This window comes from Salvelinus namaycush, chromosome 37 (genome assembly GCF_016432855.1).
Source record: "Salvelinus namaycush isolate Seneca chromosome 37, SaNama_1.0, whole genome shotgun sequence".
Taxonomy (NCBI): domain Eukaryota; kingdom Metazoa; phylum Chordata; class Actinopteri; order Salmoniformes; family Salmonidae; genus Salvelinus; species Salvelinus namaycush.
Genome location: NC_052343.1, coordinates 15,077,669 through 15,097,091, shown reverse-complemented (window position 1 = coordinate 15,097,091; position 19,423 = coordinate 15,077,669). Strand labels below are relative to the sequence as shown.

General features: G+C 43.5%; 1 protein-coding gene across 4 annotated transcripts in view; it reads left to right on the top strand.

Moving 5' to 3' along the window:
- LOC120031126 (rho guanine nucleotide exchange factor 2-like) overlaps positions 1–19,423 on the top strand; it is a 56,645-nt gene that overhangs the window by 6,757 nt on the left and 30,465 nt on the right. The window contains exons 2-6 of one of the 4 annotated variants that reach the window (XM_038976713.1): positions 1,742–1,998; positions 4,228–4,417; positions 4,817–5,063; positions 5,733–5,772; positions 5,962–6,157. In XM_038976713.1, coding sequence (XP_038832641.1) covers positions 1,742–1,998; positions 4,228–4,417; positions 4,817–5,063; positions 5,733–5,772; positions 5,962–6,157 — 930 coding nt within the window. Of the gene's footprint in view, positions 1–1,741; positions 1,999–4,227; positions 4,418–4,816; positions 5,064–5,343; positions 5,472–5,732; positions 5,773–5,961; positions 6,158–15,843; positions 16,110–19,423 lie in introns of those variants that run through there. The other 3 variants (XM_038976716.1, XM_038976714.1, XM_038976715.1) reach the window with 3 other exon arrangements.

Genomic DNA, 19,423 nt, shown 5'->3' with positions numbered 1-19,423 from the left:
ATTGTTTCCAGTTTGCATAAAGTACAGTGAAGTTCCTTGAGGGCCGTTGTGGTATCTGCTTGAGGGGGATATACTAAATGGTCGGCATTTGATTGTGAGGAATTATAGGTCAGGTGAACAAAAGGACTTGAGTGTATGTTGTTACAATTACACCATGAGTCGTTAATCATGAAACTTTCACCCCCACCCTCACGTGAGTGTGTCATTGAGGGTGGTCCTCAGTGTGGGGCAGTCGTGAAAAAGTACTCAATTGTCATACTTGACTAAAAGTAAAGATACCGTAATAGACAATGACTCAAGTAAAAGTGAAAGTCACCCAGTAAAATTCTACTTGAGTAAAAGTCTAAAAGTATTGGGTTTTAAATATACTTAAGTATCAAATGTAAAAATATAAATAATTTCAAATTCCTTATATTTACCAAACCAGACGTCAGAATTTTCTTGGTTTTTTTGTATTTAAGGATAGCCAGGGGCACGCTCCAACACTCAGACATCATTTACAAACTAAACATTTGTGTTTAGTGAGTCCGTCAGATTAGAGGCAGAAGGAATGACCAGGAATGTTCTCTTGATAAGTGTTTGAAATGGACCATTTTCTTGTCCTGCTAAGCATTCAAATTGTAACCAGTAGTTTTGCGTGTCAGGGAAAATGCATGGAGTAAAATGTACAATATTTTCTTTAGGAATGTAGTGAAGTCAAAGTACAAGTACAGATACCCCAAAAGTACTTTAAAGTACTTTACACCTCTGGTGTCTGCGTGTGGTTCGGTACTTAGTACCATGCAGGGCTGGAGTCTGTATCAGTGTTATCTAAACCTCATTACATGAAGCATGATATACTACACATAGTTGAAGGAATTCATTAAGTATACCACCTCCCTACTACTCTCTTGTCTCTTGCTCTCAAAGGCATGCAGCGCACACACACACACACCACCCGGTAAGGATTACATTTTTAAATTTTACATTTTTCTGTTGTCATAAGGAGGCCTATAGATTGTGATGCCGATGACCTTGACAAGACATCACCTTTTAGAGGTTGCTGTGACTACATTATTCAATGGGCTCTGAGCACAGTCCTACTCTCATACATATGGTATGGATTCCATTTTGTATTTGTTTATGCTCAGCTAGAATAAAGAAGAAGTTATGATTACATCATAAAGCAAACCAGGAAGTAGGCAACAATTCCAGGCGTTTGACACACTGCTGTTCATTTGGTTCCCAATGCAGATCATCTTAATGATTCTTCAGGTCTTTATCCTTCATCTCATTCTAGGTGTTTAGGACAGTGATGTCAATGAGAGTGCGGCATTTATGAATCAAACTTTTCACATTGTTCTTGTAAAATACAAAAGGTTGAAACAGGATGTGGCTGCATTTGTGCTTTCACCTTTTCTCTGAAGTGCGCTAGTTGCGGTATCTTTTTGCTTTGACGTGACCTCATCTTGTTTCCATGACAGCATAACAAGCCCAACATGCAAACCACCTAGAATGAGTTAACAATTTAGGAGCAACTTGAACTTTTGAACTCCTCCTCAAAATCTAACATGTACTAAATTGTAATTATAATCTAATAGTTGATTCTGTAGCTGCCATGAGGTGTATTTTGTAAATAATGAATTGCAGTGAAAGTATGAATAAAGGCCTTTACATAACATCTGTCCATTCTCTCGCACCCTTCCTCTTTCTCTCCCTCTCACCCTTCCTCTCCCTCACCCTTCCTCCCCCTCTCTGCCAGATGATCGCCACACCTCCTCACTCCCCTCGTCTCCCAGGCTCCCCGTCATATCTGGGAGGCCACTGCGTCCCCTGTCCGGCCCCCCCACCCTCCTCCCCTTGCCCCTCCCCTCCCTCCTCTCCCTCCTCTGGAGGGGTGACACTACGTCGGACCCCCCCCTCCTACTGTCTCACACACACTCTGGACCACCTCCGCAGGCACAGCTGGCAGCCTGGAGCCATGATGTATGGCTGCCCCCCGCAGTACCAGCAACGCAGGTAGGGGGCACACTAACGACCAATACTTACTAGTCCAGTTGTCAACAACCCGCTTTAGGTACAAGACTACAAGTTGCCCGTAGACACAGATCTAGGATCAGCTTACCTTCCCTAAATCCTAACCTTTATCATTAGGGCGGGGAAACCCAAGACTGACGTCACATCAGTGTCGAGGGTAAAGGCTGACAAGATGGTGCCGACAGAGAAGGGCGACATCTTACGAGTTCCAACTTAACTTTGCTATATAGTGACTTTTATCGTGTTTATCTTGACTTTTTTTTGTACAGAAAGTTCATACTATTATCACATATGACCGCCAACCACTTCTGGACATCAGTTAGTCACACACACAACATTGACACTCCCACACACATTCACATACACTACATGCACACACACACACACACACACACACACACACACACACACACACACACACACACACACACACACACACACACACACACACACACACACACTTTTACACACATAATTTGCTGCTGCTACTCTCTTCTTTATTTTACTCTTATTATTATCTATCCTGATAACTAGTCATTTTACCCTGCCTTCATGTACATATTTACCTCAAATAACTCGTACCTTTAAACTACATTGTTGCTTAAGGGCACGTAAGCAAGCATTTCACGGTAAAGTCTACAACAGTTGTATTCGGCGCATGTGACAAACAAAATTGGATTTAGATTTGATTTGAGAGTGAGATAGTGATTTGAGTTAAATGCACAGCTTGCAACTCAACCATGTTCCTGGAGGGCTGCGGGAATTTGGGAGTGAACTGTGTAGGAGTATGCTTGCTATGTTCTAATATTTGTTTTAGGGATTGGCTGATCTAAGACCAGTACTACCAGTATATAACTTCCCACACATATAGTCAATGCTGTTGTTATCTCTGGCATTCCTGCTCTAACTGCTGGTGTTCTTATCAGTGCTGTTTTAGCTGGCCCTCTCCTACTCTCTTATTTGCTCATCTCTTCTGCTTTTAATTCACTGAGCATGCCAATGTTCTTTCTCTTTTCCTGTAGCTTGTCCCTCTCTCTCTCTGTCTTTATCTATCTTTTATCTATCGTTATTTTTTCCACCCATTTATCCAAGATGTTGGCTACAATTCTTCTATTTATTTAAAAATAAATAAAAAATTCACTAACCCCTCCACCCCTCCCCTAACTGGAGTAAACGAATCAACAACAACACTTAGGCTTCTACTTCCAGCTTATACATACTATATAAATGTTACGGACACAATCTATTTTTCAATAGTTATCTTTTGATTGTTTTTACTCCTGTCTTTCGGCTACCCTCAACCCCTCCCATCTATTTTCTGAACACCATCCAGTTGGATTTCTATTTGCCTTATATTTATAACTGTGCTGTTTCACAAAAGTTCTGAACCTATATACACTACCGTTCAAAAGTTTGGGGTCACTTAGAAATGTCCTTGTTTTTTGATTGTTTTTACTCCTGTCCTTCCGCCAGTTTTATTGCTTCTTTAAGCAGGACAAGCGTTTTCAGCTGTGCTAACATAATTGCAAAAGGATTTTATAATGATCAATTAGCCTTTTAAAATTAAAAACTTGGATTAGCTAACACAACGTGCCATTAGAACACAGGAGTGATGGTTGCTGATAATGGGCCTCTACGCCTATGTAGATATTCCATAAAAAAATCAACCGTTTCCAGCTACAATAGTCATTTACAACATTAACAATGTCTTCACTGTATTTCTGATCAATTTGATGTTATTTTAATGGACAAAAAATGTGCTTTTCTTTCAAAAACAAGGACATTTCTAAGTGACCCCAAACTTTTGAACGGTAGTGTACATTTTACGTACACAGGCTACAATTTGGTTTCCATTGTCTTTTTCCTGACATCTGACATGCAAATGGATTTGAACAATCTTTTGGAGAGAAAGCAGGAGAGGGAGAGGGGGAGGGAGAGAGGGGAGAGGGGGGGAGGGAGAGAGGGGGAGGGAGACAAAGCAGAAGTATAAGTGCAGCCGCCAGCAAATAAAGTCATGTCATCAACACAACGTACTCTCAAAAACAAGAAGAGGGTCAATCACTAAGCTACAGCCTCACACACTCTCACAAGCAGGATGACTGACTGCTGCTTTCTCCACTAGACCTCTACTCCTCTCCTCTCTACTCAACTACTCTACTGTGACACTACCCTCTCTCTCCCCCTCCCTCCCTCTCTCCCTCTCTCCCCCAGTGTGAGTCTGGAGGGTTTTGACCCAGAAGAGATGGAGCGGGTGCTCCTTGGAGCCCTGGAGGGGTCCAGCAGAGGGGGGCGGGATCCTCGCCGTGCTCCCATCACCTCCTTTGGCCAGGAGCTGGGCTCCCTGCTGTCACTCACAGAGGAGGAGGCGGGCTGCCAGACCCCGGTCTTCTCCCCATTGGAGGTGAGGCTAAGTCCAGACTGCTGGGATTGAAGAATCATATGTGTGTGTGTGCGTGAGTTTAAGTGTGTGATAAATATAATTTGCTAACATGAATGAAGATGGGAGACTTGAGATAAAGTAACCTTATTTAGAGCGCAGACAGTAGCACACACACACACAGTCACATGCACACATGTCTCGTGCAAGCAGTGGCAAGCACGTCTTGGGTTATTTTGTTGCAAATACACACAGCCTCTCACTGATGCTCTTGTCTTTGTTTATTATGGAAAGAGCCTTTTATACACTCAAGTCATATACTCTCTCTCTCTCCCTCTCTCTTGCTCTCTCCCCTCTATCTCTTCCTCTCTCTATCTCTCTCTGACACACTGTGGCCCTTGTCTCTTGTCTGTGGTGTGTTAGGAGCAGTCGTCTCAGCTGCAGGGCTTCAGTGCCTCCGCTCCCTCCCTGTGTGCCAGTCCCAGTCTGCGCCAGCTACCCAATGCCAACCTCCACCCTCCAACCCACACACACACTGATACACACTCTCTGACACCTCACACACACCCCTACACACACTCACAAAACCACCAGCATCATCATCATCATCATCAGCCTTGCCATCGCTCCTACTCAAACTCCAATTCCATCTCCCAATGCCACTACCAAGGTAGGACAGTAGGACTCTTCATTTGTGAGTGTGTGGAGACTTTCCTGACTGGTTGAAGGGCAGATATTAGTGTGTGTGTTCCTATCTGTGTGCAGCTATGCGGAAGTCTTCTTCCTGTGTTTGTTCTCACTGGGGGCTGCAGTCGTTAGCCACAGAACAGAAAGCGCTGTGTTCTCAGGCTCTCCTATCTCCTCTCTCGCTCTCTCCATTTCACCTTTTGCATGTTCACTATTCATCCTTTCATTCCACGGCATCAGCAGAGATCGTTTTAATCACTCCTTGATGGTGTTAAATCAACTGTCTCGTGTTGTTTCATCCTTGTCTGTCTTCATGCATTTGTTAACTCTTGGTCTCAGCCATCGTTTGGATTAGCTGTGTTTGCCAAGAACCTGCAGAGCAGAGAGAGAGGTTTGTCACTTATCAGGCGATGCACTTCAATCTATATGGGATCTTAGGTCTATGTATGTATGTATGTATGTATGTATGTATGTATGTATGTATGTATGGATGTATGGATGTATGGATGTATGGATGGATGGTTTTGAGGTAATGGGATGACTAGGTTTGTTTCCTCTGTTTCTGCTTTCTGCCTCTCTCTTCCTCTCTGTATCTATCTGTCTTTCACTTTCTCTCTCTCTCTGTCTCTGTCTCTCTGTCTCTCTCTCACAGAGTCTTCCCTGGGCTCTGTATTTGGAGGTTCCACACACAGGTGAGTTGTCTCTCTCTCTCTTCCTGATGACCGGTGTTCACTAACAACCCTATAGAGCACATGATCTCATCTGTGACTGACTGCTTTTTGACTCACATCCCCATAATAACACACCTTTTCCTCTGAGCTAGGCTGAACGCAAACTCATCCCGTCTTATGGAAGGATGTTTCTCTTCACCTCTTTCTCAGTGTGGATGCGGAGCTTGGTGAGCTGTGGGGGCAAGAAGAGAGGCAGCGGCTGGGCGAAGAGAGAGAGAGGCGGAGGGAGGAGAGAAGGACGGAGGGACTGAGGGGTGCTCCCCCCGGGGAGGAGAGGGGGGAGAAGACGGGAAACCCTCTGGGACGCACCTTCAGCTTCCTGCGCAAGATGGCCGGCCAACGCAAGGTGAGAGAGTGAGAAAGAGAGAGAGAGGAGAGTGTGGGTGTGTGATTCAGAGTGTCTGTGTCTCTCTGTGGTTGTGGGTGCATGTGGATGTGACCCTGTCACAGCTGTCACTATGCAGTAGAGTACCTGAGTAGAGTGCAGGACCGTCTCTAAGGACAGAGAGTTGGAGTTTGGTAGTAGGCTAGCTTACCCTGCAGTGTAGAGTCCCAGCAGGGAACCCCAGAGAGGAAGTGACAGTATCTGCTTTATTTAGATTCACCTGTCAACCACCGCCGGTAACAGTTTAGGCAAACATATGCTGTTTGCCAAGACTAACACAATGTTACAGCAATGATATGCAGTTGAAGTCGGAAGTTTACATACACTTAGGTTGGAGTCATTAAAACTAATTTTTCAACCACTACACAAATTTCTTGTTAACAAACTATAGTTTTGGCAAGTCGGTTAGGACATCTACTTTGTGCATGATGCAAATAATTTTTCCAGCAATTGTTTACAGACAGATTATTTCACTTATTATTCACTGTATCACAATTCCAGTGGGTCAGAAGTTTACATACACTAAGTTGACTGTGCCTTTAAACAGCTTGGAAAATTCCAGAAAATGATGTCATGGCTTTAGAAGCTTCTGATAGGCTAATTGACATCATTTGAGTCAATTGGAGGTGTACCTGTGGATGTATTTCAAGGCCTACCTTCAAACGCAGTGCCTCTTTGCTTGACATCATGGGAAAATCAAAAGAAATCAGTCAAGATTTTGTAGACCTCCATAAGTCTGGTTCATCCTTGGGAGCAATTTCCAAACGCCTGAAGGTATCACGTTCATCTGTACAAACAATAGTACTCAAGTATAAACACCATGGGACCACGTAGCCATCATACCGCTCAGGAAGGAGACACGTTCTGTCTCCTAGAGATGAGCGTACTAATCCTATACAACATTTGTGGGCAGAACTGAAAAAGAGTGTGTGAGCAAGGAGGCCTACAAACCTGACTCAGTTCCACCAGCTCTGTCAGGAGGAATGGGCCAAAATTCACCCAACTTATTGTGGGAAGCTTGTGGAAGGCTACCCGAAACGTTTGACCCAATTTAAACAATTTAAAAGGCAATGCTACCAAATACTAATTGAGTGTATGTAAACTTCTGACCCACTGGGAATGTGATGAAATAAATAAAAGCTGAAATAAATCATTCTCTCTACTATTATTCTGAGATTTCACATTCTTAAAATAAAGTGGTGATCCTAACTGACCTGAGACAGGGAATTTTTACTAGGATTAAATGTCAAGAATTGTGAAACTGAGTTTAAATGTATTTGGCTAAGGTGTATGTAAACTTCCGTCTTCAACTGTATGTGCAACAATGTTGTCAAGGCAGTAACCCCAACAGTATTATTCATTATGTTGGGCGAGGCGCTCTCTCTTGTGCTGCTTAGATTATTGATGACGATATCTGGCTGAATTACAACAGGCTCTTTTTTCTTGAACCTTTATTTAACTAGGCACGTCAGTTATGAACACATTATTACTTACAATGACGGCCTAGGAGCAGTGGGTTAACCACAGATTTTTACCATGTCAGCTCGGGGATTCGATCTAGCAACTTTCGGTTACTGGCCCAACGCTCTAACCACTAGGCTACCTGTCTCTTCCTCTTGATTTCTTGAAGGATATTTTTAAGTGTTTGTTCTAGTGGGTTTGCTGGGTTTGCTGTGTGTGTGTGTGTGTGTGTGTGTGTGTGTGTGTGTGTGTGTGTGTGTGTGTGTGTGTGTGTGTGTGTGTGTGTGTGTGTGTGTGTGTGTGTGTGTGTGTGTGTGTGTGTGTGTGTGTGTGTGTGTGTGTGTGTCTTTGTTGTAATGACAATCTTTAAACAGCAGGGGGAGACTCTTTTCTGTGAGTTGGATATGAGAAGTGAAGTGGAATAAGTAGCACTGTAGCCCTCAGCAGGATGATGTATGGCCAAGTTGATGATTTTGGCATTCCACACTTGAACTGAACTTGGGTACAGCTGGTGTTCTTGTATGCGTGTTATTTGTGTCCTACTAATCTCTCGTGGACAGACGGACGTATCATAACTAGTATCAAGAATCTGATGCAATTACGCCAGATTTCAATTCTGTGTTTCAGAGATTACTGTCCTACTAATAAACCCGACCAAAGAGCAGTATGCACCATCATACTTTTTGGCAAATGTATATTTTCTTTTGACATGTAACACCACCATATACATCAAGTTGATGTATTCTTGTCTGTATATTGTTAAATAATTAAAAAAACAAAAAACAAGGGAGACAACAAAAAAAAGTGATTAAAAATAGCCCAACCAGCCCCTCTGACCATTCTTGCGTTAGACTAAGTCCCTGATTTAAGACCCACTGGATTGCCAGATTCCTCAGAGGTCCTTATCATGGGGGTTGCCAGATTGTGCCCTCCATCTCAACTGATAAGAAGTACCAGTGATGTCACAGGGGCGTGGCTGTGATTTTGATGATCAGCAGTTAATTTACGCGATGACATCATCGCCTCCGACGGCCTGTTAGAGACAGATAGCTGCTGGCCCTGTTTGACGAAGCTATTTCTGGTCTGTAACAACATCCAACGTCTGTGTGTGTGCGTGCGTGCGTGTGCGTGTGTGTGTGTGTGTGTGTGTGTGTGTGTGTGTGTGTGTGTGTGTGTGAGAGAGTGATGTGGTGTGGTGTAACCAGGTATGTGAGGTTTGTCCACACCCTTGGTACTGTATGTTTAGTGGCTACTGGACTCCAGACCATAAGACAGAAAAGAGACAAGGGAGAAAACCCAGAAGAGTGAAAGAACAGCAGTCAGAAAGAAAGAGACTGAGCTCACTTTTCCCAACCTTTCCTCTCTACAGCAGTTATGAGCTCTCTCTCCCTCAGTCTCTCTGTCTCTCTCATTATAACATGTGACGTCTCAAGAAGTCAGCATACTCTGGAATGTGAATCAGTCCTGTGTGCTTCTGCTGTGTGTCTACAGGACCGTCTGTATTTCTACTGACCTCAGTGTTATATAGAGCTGGCTGATCTGGCTATGGATGTTATCTGGTGGCTTTAGATTAAGCCCAGTACTCTCATAATGATAATATGTCATGTCTTTCAGACTGGAGGGAGGTGAGAACATAACACATTACAAGATCACAAGTCTGTTATTCATACACTCTTAGAAAAAAGGGTTCTTTGGCTGTCCACATAGGAGAACCCTTTTTGGTTCAAAGTTAAACCCTTTTTTGGTTCCAGGTATAACCCTTTTTTGGTTCAAGATTAAACCCACTTTTGGTTCCTGGTTAAAATCCTTTTTTGGTTCCAGATATAACCCTTTTTGGTTCAAGGTTAATCCCTTTTTGGTTCAAGGTTAAACCCTTTTTGGTTCCAGGTTAAACCCTTTTTGGTTCAAGGTTAAACCCTTTTTGGTTCAAGGTTAAACCCTTTTTGGGTTCCAGGTTAAACCCTTTTTGGTTCAAGGTTAAACCCTTTTTGGTTCAAGGTTAAACCCTTTTTGGTTCAAGGTTAAACCCTTTTTGGTTCCAGGTATAACCCTTTTTGGTTCAAGGTTAAACCCTTTTTGGTTCCAGGTATAACCCTTTTTGGGTTCCAGGTTAAACCCTTTTTGGTTCAAGGTTAAACCCTTTTTGGTTCAAGGTTAAACCCTTTTTGGTTCCAGGTATAACCCTTTTTGGTTCAAGGTTAAACCCTTTTTGGTTCCAGGTTAAACCCTTTTTGGGTTCCAGGTTAAACCCTTTTTGGTTCAAGGTTAAACCCTTTTTGGTTCCAGGTTAAACCCTTTTTGGGTTCCAGGTATAACCCATTTTGGCTCAAGGTTAAACCCTTTTTTGGTTCCAGGTATAACCCTTTTGGGTTCTATGTAGAGCCCTCTGTGGAAAGGGTTCTACATGTATTTAGTTTAGCCTATTCATTTGACTATTTAAAAAAAACAAGACACATAAAACCTGAAAAAGCCATACATACACATGAGTAAAATCATGGAGGATAACACAATAAAGTCTGGGACTTATTTCCATTGTTAAATCATGGAGGATAGCACAATAAAGTCTGGGACTTATTTCCATTGTTAAATCATGGAGGATAACACAATAAAGTCTGGGACTTATTTCCATTGTTAAATCATGGAGGATAACACAATAAAGTCTGGGACTTATTTCCATTGTTAAATCATGGAGGATAACACAATAAAGTCTGGGACTTATTTCCATTGTTAAATCATGGAGGATAACACAATAAAGTCTGGGACTTATTTCCATTGTTAAATCATGGAGGATAACACAATAAAGTCTGGGACTTATTTCCATTGTTAAATCATGGAGGATAACACAATAAAGTCTGGGACTTATTTCCATTGTGGTCCTCTTGAGACAAGATATCAAGGCAAGATCGAACACAGTTGAACACAGTATGGCAGTGAAATAATAAAACAGACAAGAAGAACATCTATCTCATCATTGCTGTTACATCATAGGGGTTATTCATATGGTCACAGAAGACATCAAACATATTTTTACTTTATTTTTTAAAGCTGCCCAGAGGATGTTGTTTTTTATGGGCAGAGGCAACACAAAAGGGTTCTACATGGAACCAAAAGGGTTCTTCAAATGGTTCCCCCATGGGGACAGCCAAAGAACCTTTTCAGGTTCTAGATAGAAAAAAAAGTTCTGAGAGTGTACCTGTACAAGTATGTCTTCTACTACTCTGAAGAAAAATATAAACGCAACATGCAACAATTTCAACGATTTTACTGAGTTACAGTTTATATAAGGAAATCGGTCAATTTAAATCAATTAACTAGGCCCTAATCTATGGATTTCACATGACATGGGTGGGCCTGGGAGGGCATAGGCCCCCACAAAAAGGCTTTATTACAGAAATAAATACTCCTCAGTTTCATCAGCTGTCCGGGTGGCTGGTCTCAGATGATTCCACAGGTGAAGAAGCCAGATGCGGAGTTCCTAGGCTGACGTGGTTACAAATAGTCTGCGGTTGTGAGCCCGGTTGGACGTACTGCCAAATTGGAGGTGGCTTATGGTTGAGAAATTAACATTCAATTATCTGGAAACCGCTCTGGTGGACATTCCTGCAGTCAGCATGCCAATTGCAAGCTCCCTCATAACTTGAGACATCTGTGGCATTGTGTTGTGTAAAAAAAGCTAATTTTAGAAGTGGCCTTTTATTGTCCCCTGTACAAGTTGCACCTGTGTAATGATCATGCTGTTTAATCAGCTTCTTGATATGCCACACCTGTCAGGTGGATGGATTGTCTTGGCAAAGGAGAAATGCTCACTAACAGGGATGTCAACAAATTTGTGCACAGAATTTGAGAGAAATACGCTTTTTGTGCATATGGAACATCGTATGGGATCTTTTATTTCAGCTCATGAAACATGGGAACAACATTTTACATGTTGCGTTTATATTTTTATAGTTTATATTTTTTGAGTAGTTGAGTAGGAGGAAGTTCGGAGGAAGGAGGAAGTTATGTCTGTAGATAGACACATACCTCGCTTAAGAGCAAACGCATCTGGACAACATGTATCTGGGTTTTGTTGGTGTGTCCACTGTGTCCCATAGAGAGAGGAAGAGGAACTGTGTGTGTGCTCAGCATCATTTATTGGGGTTGTGTGTGTGTCTCTGTGTTTAACAGTGAATGTACTTAACAGTTTTACGTAAAAAACAATAGGTATTTAATAGCTCTTGGCCAAAGTCACCCCTCTATTTTCCCTTCATTCCTCATTCCCCCTCTCTTTTCCCTGCTTTCTCTCTCTCCATTAGCTCAATCTCTCTCTCTTTCCCAGCTGGGCAGTTACTGCTTCGGGTGGCAGGATTGCATCAGCAAGCCGGCTTTTCTCCTCCACTATCCCTCTCTCCCCAGCCCCCCCTCTCTCTCTCCATCACTCCACCCCCACTCCTCCGTTCATTTGTCTCAATCCCACCACATTTTCCTCCCTTGCTCTCAATGCCTCCCCTTCTCTGCGTATTTTCTCTCTCTTGCACCCCTTCCTGTTATTCTTCTCTGCCGTCCCTTCTACAGTCCCCTCTCCATCTCTCTCCCTTTGCTTTTCTCTTCACCCTTTCATATATCCACTTCTTCCTCCATCTTTCCATCATTTTCTATTCCCCCTCTCCCTCCCACAGTGTCTGATAATCTCTCTCCGCTTCCTCTCTTCACCTCTTTATCCCCCCTTCTACCTCCCTCTTTCCATCTCGCTATCTCTCTCTTCACCTCTTTATCCCACCCCTTCTACCTCTCTCTTTCCATCTCGCTATCTCTCTCTTCACCTCTTTATCCCACCCCTTCTACCTCCCTCTTTCCATCTCTCTATCTCTCTCTTCACCTCTCTTTATCCCACCCCTTCTACCTCCCTCTTTCCATCTTGCTATCTCTCTCTTCACCTCTTTATCCCCCCTTCTACCTCCCTCTTTCCATCTCGCTATCTCTCTCTTCACCTCTTTATCCCACCCCTTCTACCTCCCTCTTTCCATCTCTCTATCTCTCTCTTCACCTCTTTATCCCACCCCTTCTACCTCCCTCTTTCCATCTCTCTATCTCTCTCTTCACCTCTTTATCCCACCCCTTCTACCTCCCTCTTTCCATCTCTCTATCTCTCTCTTCACCTCTTTATCCCACCCCTTCTACCTCCCTCTTTCCAGCTCTCTATCTCTCTCTTCACCTCTTTATCCCACCCTTTCTACCTCCCTCTTTCCATCTCTCTATCTCTCTCTTCACCTCTTTATCCCACCCCTTCTACCTCCCTCTTTCCATCTCGCTATCTCTCTCTTCACCTCTTTATCCCACCCCTTCTACCTCCCTCTTTCCATCTCGCTATCTCTCTCTTCACCTCTTTATCCCACCCCTTCTACCTCCCTCTTTCCATCTCTATATCTCTCTCTTCACCTCTTTATCCCACCCCTTCTACCTCCCTCTTTCCATCTCTCTATCTCTCTCTTCACCTCTTTATCCCACCCCTTCTACCTCCCTCTTTCCATCTCTCTCTCTCTCTTCACCTCTTTATCCCACCCTTTCTACCTCCCTCTTTCCATCTCTCTCTATCTCTCTCTTCACCTCTTTATCCCACCCCTTCTACCTCCCTCTTTCCATCTCTCTATCTCTCTCTTCACCTCTTTATCCCACCCCTTCTACCTCCCTCTTTCCATCTCTCTATCTCTCTCTTCACCTCTTTATCCCACCCCTTCTACCTCCCTCTTTCCAGCTCTCTATCTCTCTCTTCACCTCTTTATCCCACCCTTTCTACCTCCCTCTTTCCATCTCTCTATCTCTCTCTTCACCTCTTTATCCCACCCCTTCTACCTTCCTCTTTCCATCTCTCTATCTCTCTCTTCACCTCTTTATCCCACCCCTTCTACCTTCCTCTTTCCATCTCTCTATCGCTCTCTTCACCTCTCTTTATCCCACCCTTTCTACCTTAATCTTTCCATCTCGCTATCTCTCTCTTCATCTATTTATCCCACCCCTTCTACCTCCCTCTTTCCATCTCTCTATCTCTCTCTTCACCTCTTTATCCCACCCTTTCTACCTCCCTCTTTCCATCTCGCTATCTCTCTCTTCACCTCTTTATCCCACCCTTTCTACCTCCCTCTTTCCATCTCTCTCTCTTCACCTCTTTATCCCACCCTTTCTACCTCCCTCTTTCCATCTCTCTCTCTTCACCTCTTTATCCCACCCCTTCTACCTCCCTCTTTCCATCTCTCTATCGCTCTCTTCACCTCTCTTTATCCCACCCTTTCTACCTTCCTCTTTCCATCTCTCTCTCTCTTTTCCACTTTTATCTCCCCTATTCCAAATGTCCATTCTGAGGTAGTAGGAGTTTAAACAAACTGAGGCAGGCAGAACAGCGGATATGAAACCCATAAAGAAGCCTGCGGAGGGCCAGAGAGTATTAGCCAAGCAAATATACCCTTCCTGATTAAAGCTGTCCCCCTATCGCACCACGTCCTTTCCATATCGTCTAATATCCTATCATACCAACATGTTCACTACTAACTGCTCTTCGTCTCTCTCCTCTGTCCATTCCCCGTCGTCACTCTCTTTATCCCTCACTCTCTTTGTTTTCCATTCGTCATATCGGAAACTATGCGAAGGGGGATGTCATGTTATAGATGCTTATAACTGTTTATGAGGACTCTTTCGCTAAATGACGTGCTCCTCTTTTCTGTTTTGAAAGGGAATACTGTTGCCCTCTTATCACACTGTTACACATTTTCTCATTCTCTAACACACACACACACACACACACACACACACACACACACACACACACACACACACACACACACACACACACACACACACACACACACTTTTTCTCTCACTCACTCTGTAATGTGAGGCGTTGTTGTCTCCCTCACAATAACTCTTCAGAGGGTTAGTGTGTGACAGTGACACTTGGTGACTTGTGTGTGAGAGAGATGTTGGGTGACTATGGTCAATAGAAGTATTGTACTGTATCCAACACCTGTGTGCGATCTCATGTCATACCACCCACGTGCTGCCAGGAATCGCACGCACTCACTCACGCTTGCATGCACACGTGTGTGTGTGTGTGTGTGTGTGTGTGTGTGTGTGTGTGTGTGTGTGTGTGTGTGTGTGTGTGTGTGTGTGTGTGTGTGTGTGTGTGTGTGTGTGTGTGTGTGTGTGTGTGTGTGTGTGTGTGTGTGTGTGCGCGCGCGCTTGGCCATGTCGGAAGGCAATTGGTATCAGATGAGGACTCATGAAGAGAAGATGACGACCTGAGGAGCTGGAGGAGGAGCTGGAGAGGATCACCGTGGAGAAGGAAGGATGCAGATAGCCCTCAACTGAACCAGAGAGGAGGAAGAAAGAGAAACAGAGAGTGATAGTGCATAGTGCATGCTCAGAGAGGTGGAGACGGGGAACGTCCAGTAAAGTAGAAATTGTGTTGAAAGCAGAGAGACTGAAAACGAGTGGGAGGATGAAGAGGCAAGGTCACACAGGCACAGTCCTGTTAGAGAGAAGGAATGGTGTGATATTGCAGTTTGGAGGACAGAGTTGTACAGAGGTCCATTGCCTGTGGGTGCATGGTTGGGCGTTTTCCTCTCTTGTTGCTCTCTAAATTTAGCCCCGGGTCACTCTTAAGTGCCTCCTTGATTAACCCGCCCTTCTCCCTCTTTTCCTTCTCCATCATAACATTCCATCTATTCCTTTACTATTCTTCTCTTTTCCTTGTTATATTCCCAAATACATTCACATTTTCCAGTCCACATTTTGCCTTCAAGGCATCACCTCCCTACAGATGGTTCGTCTTCCATTGCCCAAATGGGAGGTTTTCACAATGATGTATTTGCCACGTCAACAGGCCAACTCATATTATGTGGCTCAAGTAGCGCAGCTTAATAATGGAGATTTCACACAATCTGAAATGTGCTGTAAATGTACAGTAAACCATAGGGGGCAACCATACACTGTACAGGGGCACAACTCATTTAGCGAACCCCTAAATATGAAGCCTAGGTTTACACACCAAGCAACCTTCACCTCTAGAGATACTCATCTGTGGTTGGTGAAAAGAATGAAAGGGGGTGTTTTCCTCTGAATAGCTCCGCGTTCAGAGGCGCGGCTTAAAAATGTTCGCTCCTCCTCCTGATTGCTGAGTTCGAGTTTCCTGCGTGAGAAACCGTTCAGTTGTTCGTCGGGGCGCGTACTCCGACATATGGAGAAAAGTGAACGGATTCGCCCTCCATGCGCAATTATCTGACGCCGCCTGTTCCACTGGAAATATCAAACGGGCATTTTATCAACGTTTATGAAAATATTGTAATAAAGAGAAGGATAGGAGATCACCTTTGATTTAAATTGAGGATCATTCTCTGTTGATCCCGTCCTCGTTATGTCCCGTGTCACTGAACCGCTGCCAAAAACGCGTCAAGAGAGAATGAAAGAAATCAATTTACGGGTGAGTGAATAGTCATATGGCTATATAACTGTTCAATAAAGTATTTAATTGCATAGATAATACATTTACATTTCAATAGCAATTTGTTAAAATGTAGTAGGCCACTAGTAGCCTATATCAATAGTTCTGTAACATGGGTTATTCTAACATTTCTAATAGCCTACATGTGTTTATTATTTAAATAGATAATGACGATGTCTTTACAGTAAAATACAGCAATGACTTGGAAATCCCCCATTTACTTATTCCGGGTATACCAAGATGAGTGGGGGAAACGAGCGGGCTCCCTTGGACTCCTGCTTTGTATGGTGGCAACTGGCAATGTAATGAAACAACCTTTTAATAATGATTTAGACTACTATTAAGGCTAATGATTTTGTCTTCTTTGTCAATGTTTGCCCCGCCCGTTGCATATCATACCATATCGCTTGGCAAAAGGGTTGCATAGTGCGGCACAGTAGCCAAAGCTTGAGACCCCGAACATGTTGTCCGTGGTAGAGGAAATAGTTTGGGGGAGGGGGGAAAAACCGCAAGTGTGTGTGTGTCATTGGTCTAGTCGTGGAATATACGGAATATTACTGATCAATAATATGTCGAACAGTAATTGCAATATGATGCAGTTATGCTATTAGACACATGACACGTATTCAAAAATGAATATTGTTCAACTGTTTTCTGAGCGATACCGTTGCAAAAGCTCTGCAACGGTATACGTCAAAGAGATGCCTATAGCCTATTCTTATAATTATTGTATTTGTTATAAAGTCTCCCGGGCTCTGTTGTCTGTCTTCACCATGTGATTTGGTTGCTGCAGCATGATGATAAGGATACCTTGTTTCTGTTTCTCAGTAATTGTATCAAGCACTCTGAAAGTGACACGGGTGGAATATAGCACAGTTGTGGATGTGTGTTGCCATCATGTGCTGCAGAGTACTAGGTCACACACAGATACTGACATATGCAAATTGCCATAATACAAGTATGTTTATTGAAACTTGAATCTTTACCATGGTTGTTGTCAAAAAGTAGTTTCTCAAATACACTCTTATAAAAAAAGGTGCTATCTAGAACCTAACAGGGTTATTTGACTGTCCCCATAGAAGAACAATTTTTGGTTCCAGGTAGAACCCTTTCCACAGAGTGGACAGCTGAAGAACCCTTTTGGAACTCTTTTTTTTCTAAGAGTGTATGGTATGGCTAAAAGATCAGAAAGTTGAATGTGTTTGTGTTTACAGATCACTCCTTGTCTTGTCTATCTGAGATCTACTAAACAAGTGTGGTCATGCTGTTTACTGTCCCTTCACACCTGTTTAAATCAGAAACATTTCTACAAGTTTAACATCCATTCAGTCCACATGATCAGTACACTTCCCTTACCCAGCCTTCTCTTCTGCACCACTTTGGATCCAGATCTGGACCAGGTCTTTGCTTTAACAAAGTCCTCTGAGTATCATTTTAATGCATGACATATTGTGGCTCTATTTTATAGTCTTAGAACATGGCAATAGTACATATCCTTCCTCTCTTCTTTAGCCTGTCTACCCCCCCCCCCCCCCCCCCCAGCTGAGGTTGTGTATAACCTGTTGTCTTGTGTTCCTGGTCTGTGACAGGTTATACAGGTGTAATATGATCCTCTTGCTTTATGCCTATCATTATTGCAGCAGTTTGAATTAATCATCTTACTGCCTCCTGATCAGAAGGTAATATGTGTGTGTGCATGCACATGTATCTATGTACATGTGTGTGTGTGTACAGCGAATGTGTGCTACTATCTCTGTGTGATGTGTACTGTGAGGTTGGTCTATGTGTATAGTATGACACCTTATCTCACTGCTTTGTGTGTGGTTGAAGTCAGAGCTCAGATGTTTACAGGGAAGTTCCTATGGAAACACAAGTGTATTTTAGTTCTGTCTTGTGTAGCCTTTTGCTTGGTTAACCTTTAATGGAGAAGGCCACAAGAGAAGGTTTTGTTAGAGCAGGATAGTGGAGAAAGTACAGCTGTTGTGAGCATAGATTGTAAGACCCAGCCAAGTAGTCAGAAGTCCAAATGTAGAAAAACATATTCACCGACGGCAACATTACTAACTTAAATTTCAGTGCGTGTTTGTGTCATTGTGTTCAGGGGAAATGTTGGTGGGTGATGCCCACTGAGTCAGAGAGGTTAGAGTGTGGGATTTCTGTGTGTGCATGCGTACGTATTTGTTTGATTGTGAACACGTGTGTGTGTGTGTGTATGTGTGTGGGGGGATCTTCGTCTGACTGTGGGATTTCAGCCTTTTGGCCAAAGCTAATTTAGCATCTCAGTGTTGTGACCCCCACCCCCACTAGAACAAGCAGACCCAAACACACACATGCCAGCAGATGTGACTGGCGGAAAGGCATGAGGGCTGGCATGCATAGTCACACGGAGCCACATGCCAATACAAACTCCTAGAGCCAGACAGTCACATATGAAATACCCCAGGGCTCAATGTCTACACATACACAGACAAATGCACACACACACACACTTCTGGTCTGTGTATATGTGTGAGAGAAATAGATTTGGCATTGGCATACATTCAGATCAGCCAGAAATCCCATGTTTCATGCATTTCACAACCCAACCCTTAATTTTCTCTTGGGAGTTTCTTTGCTGTTCATTGGACCCTATGCACCCCAGCAAAGTTGCACATCATTGGGTAGAATGTGGGGCAGGACAGAGCAGGGATTGTGACATATACAGCCCCAGGGGAAGATGAGAGAAAGAGAGAGATGGGGTTTGAGTGAAAGAGATGGAATGAGAGGGAGAATCGGAGAGGTTGGGAAGGGATAGCGGACGATAGAGAAAGATATTGTGCGTGTGTGAGAAAGAGGGAGGAAGCTCTCTTGTCAGTTGTCACAGGGACTCCATTGTACCAGTTGGGGAATGGCTCTGACTGGTGGGCTTTAACCATATCATCTCTCCCTCATTGCTGTGCCAATAACTCACTTCACACCGAAGTTACTTTAGATATATTCTATATATTTAGGGCTTTGTTATTGCCGAATCGTATATCAGAGTTTTAAATCTGTCTGGAAGACCAATATTATGAATTGTGTAGTTGGCATAGGCTGAAAGTGTCTGGGTGAGTCAGAAAGACAGGAGGTGAGTCAGTCCTATTTGGTAATCACATTTTGAGGGCGAGTGTTTCATTTGTGTGGGTTGCTCAAAGGGTAGGCGGGCATTGGGCACTTGTGTTGTCGTATATCTGTTTGAGACAGGCGAGGAGTGTCTGTTTGATCAGCCTGTTGTAGTCTCATTATGTGCTCCAGTGGTCGGTGCCTCCAGGAAC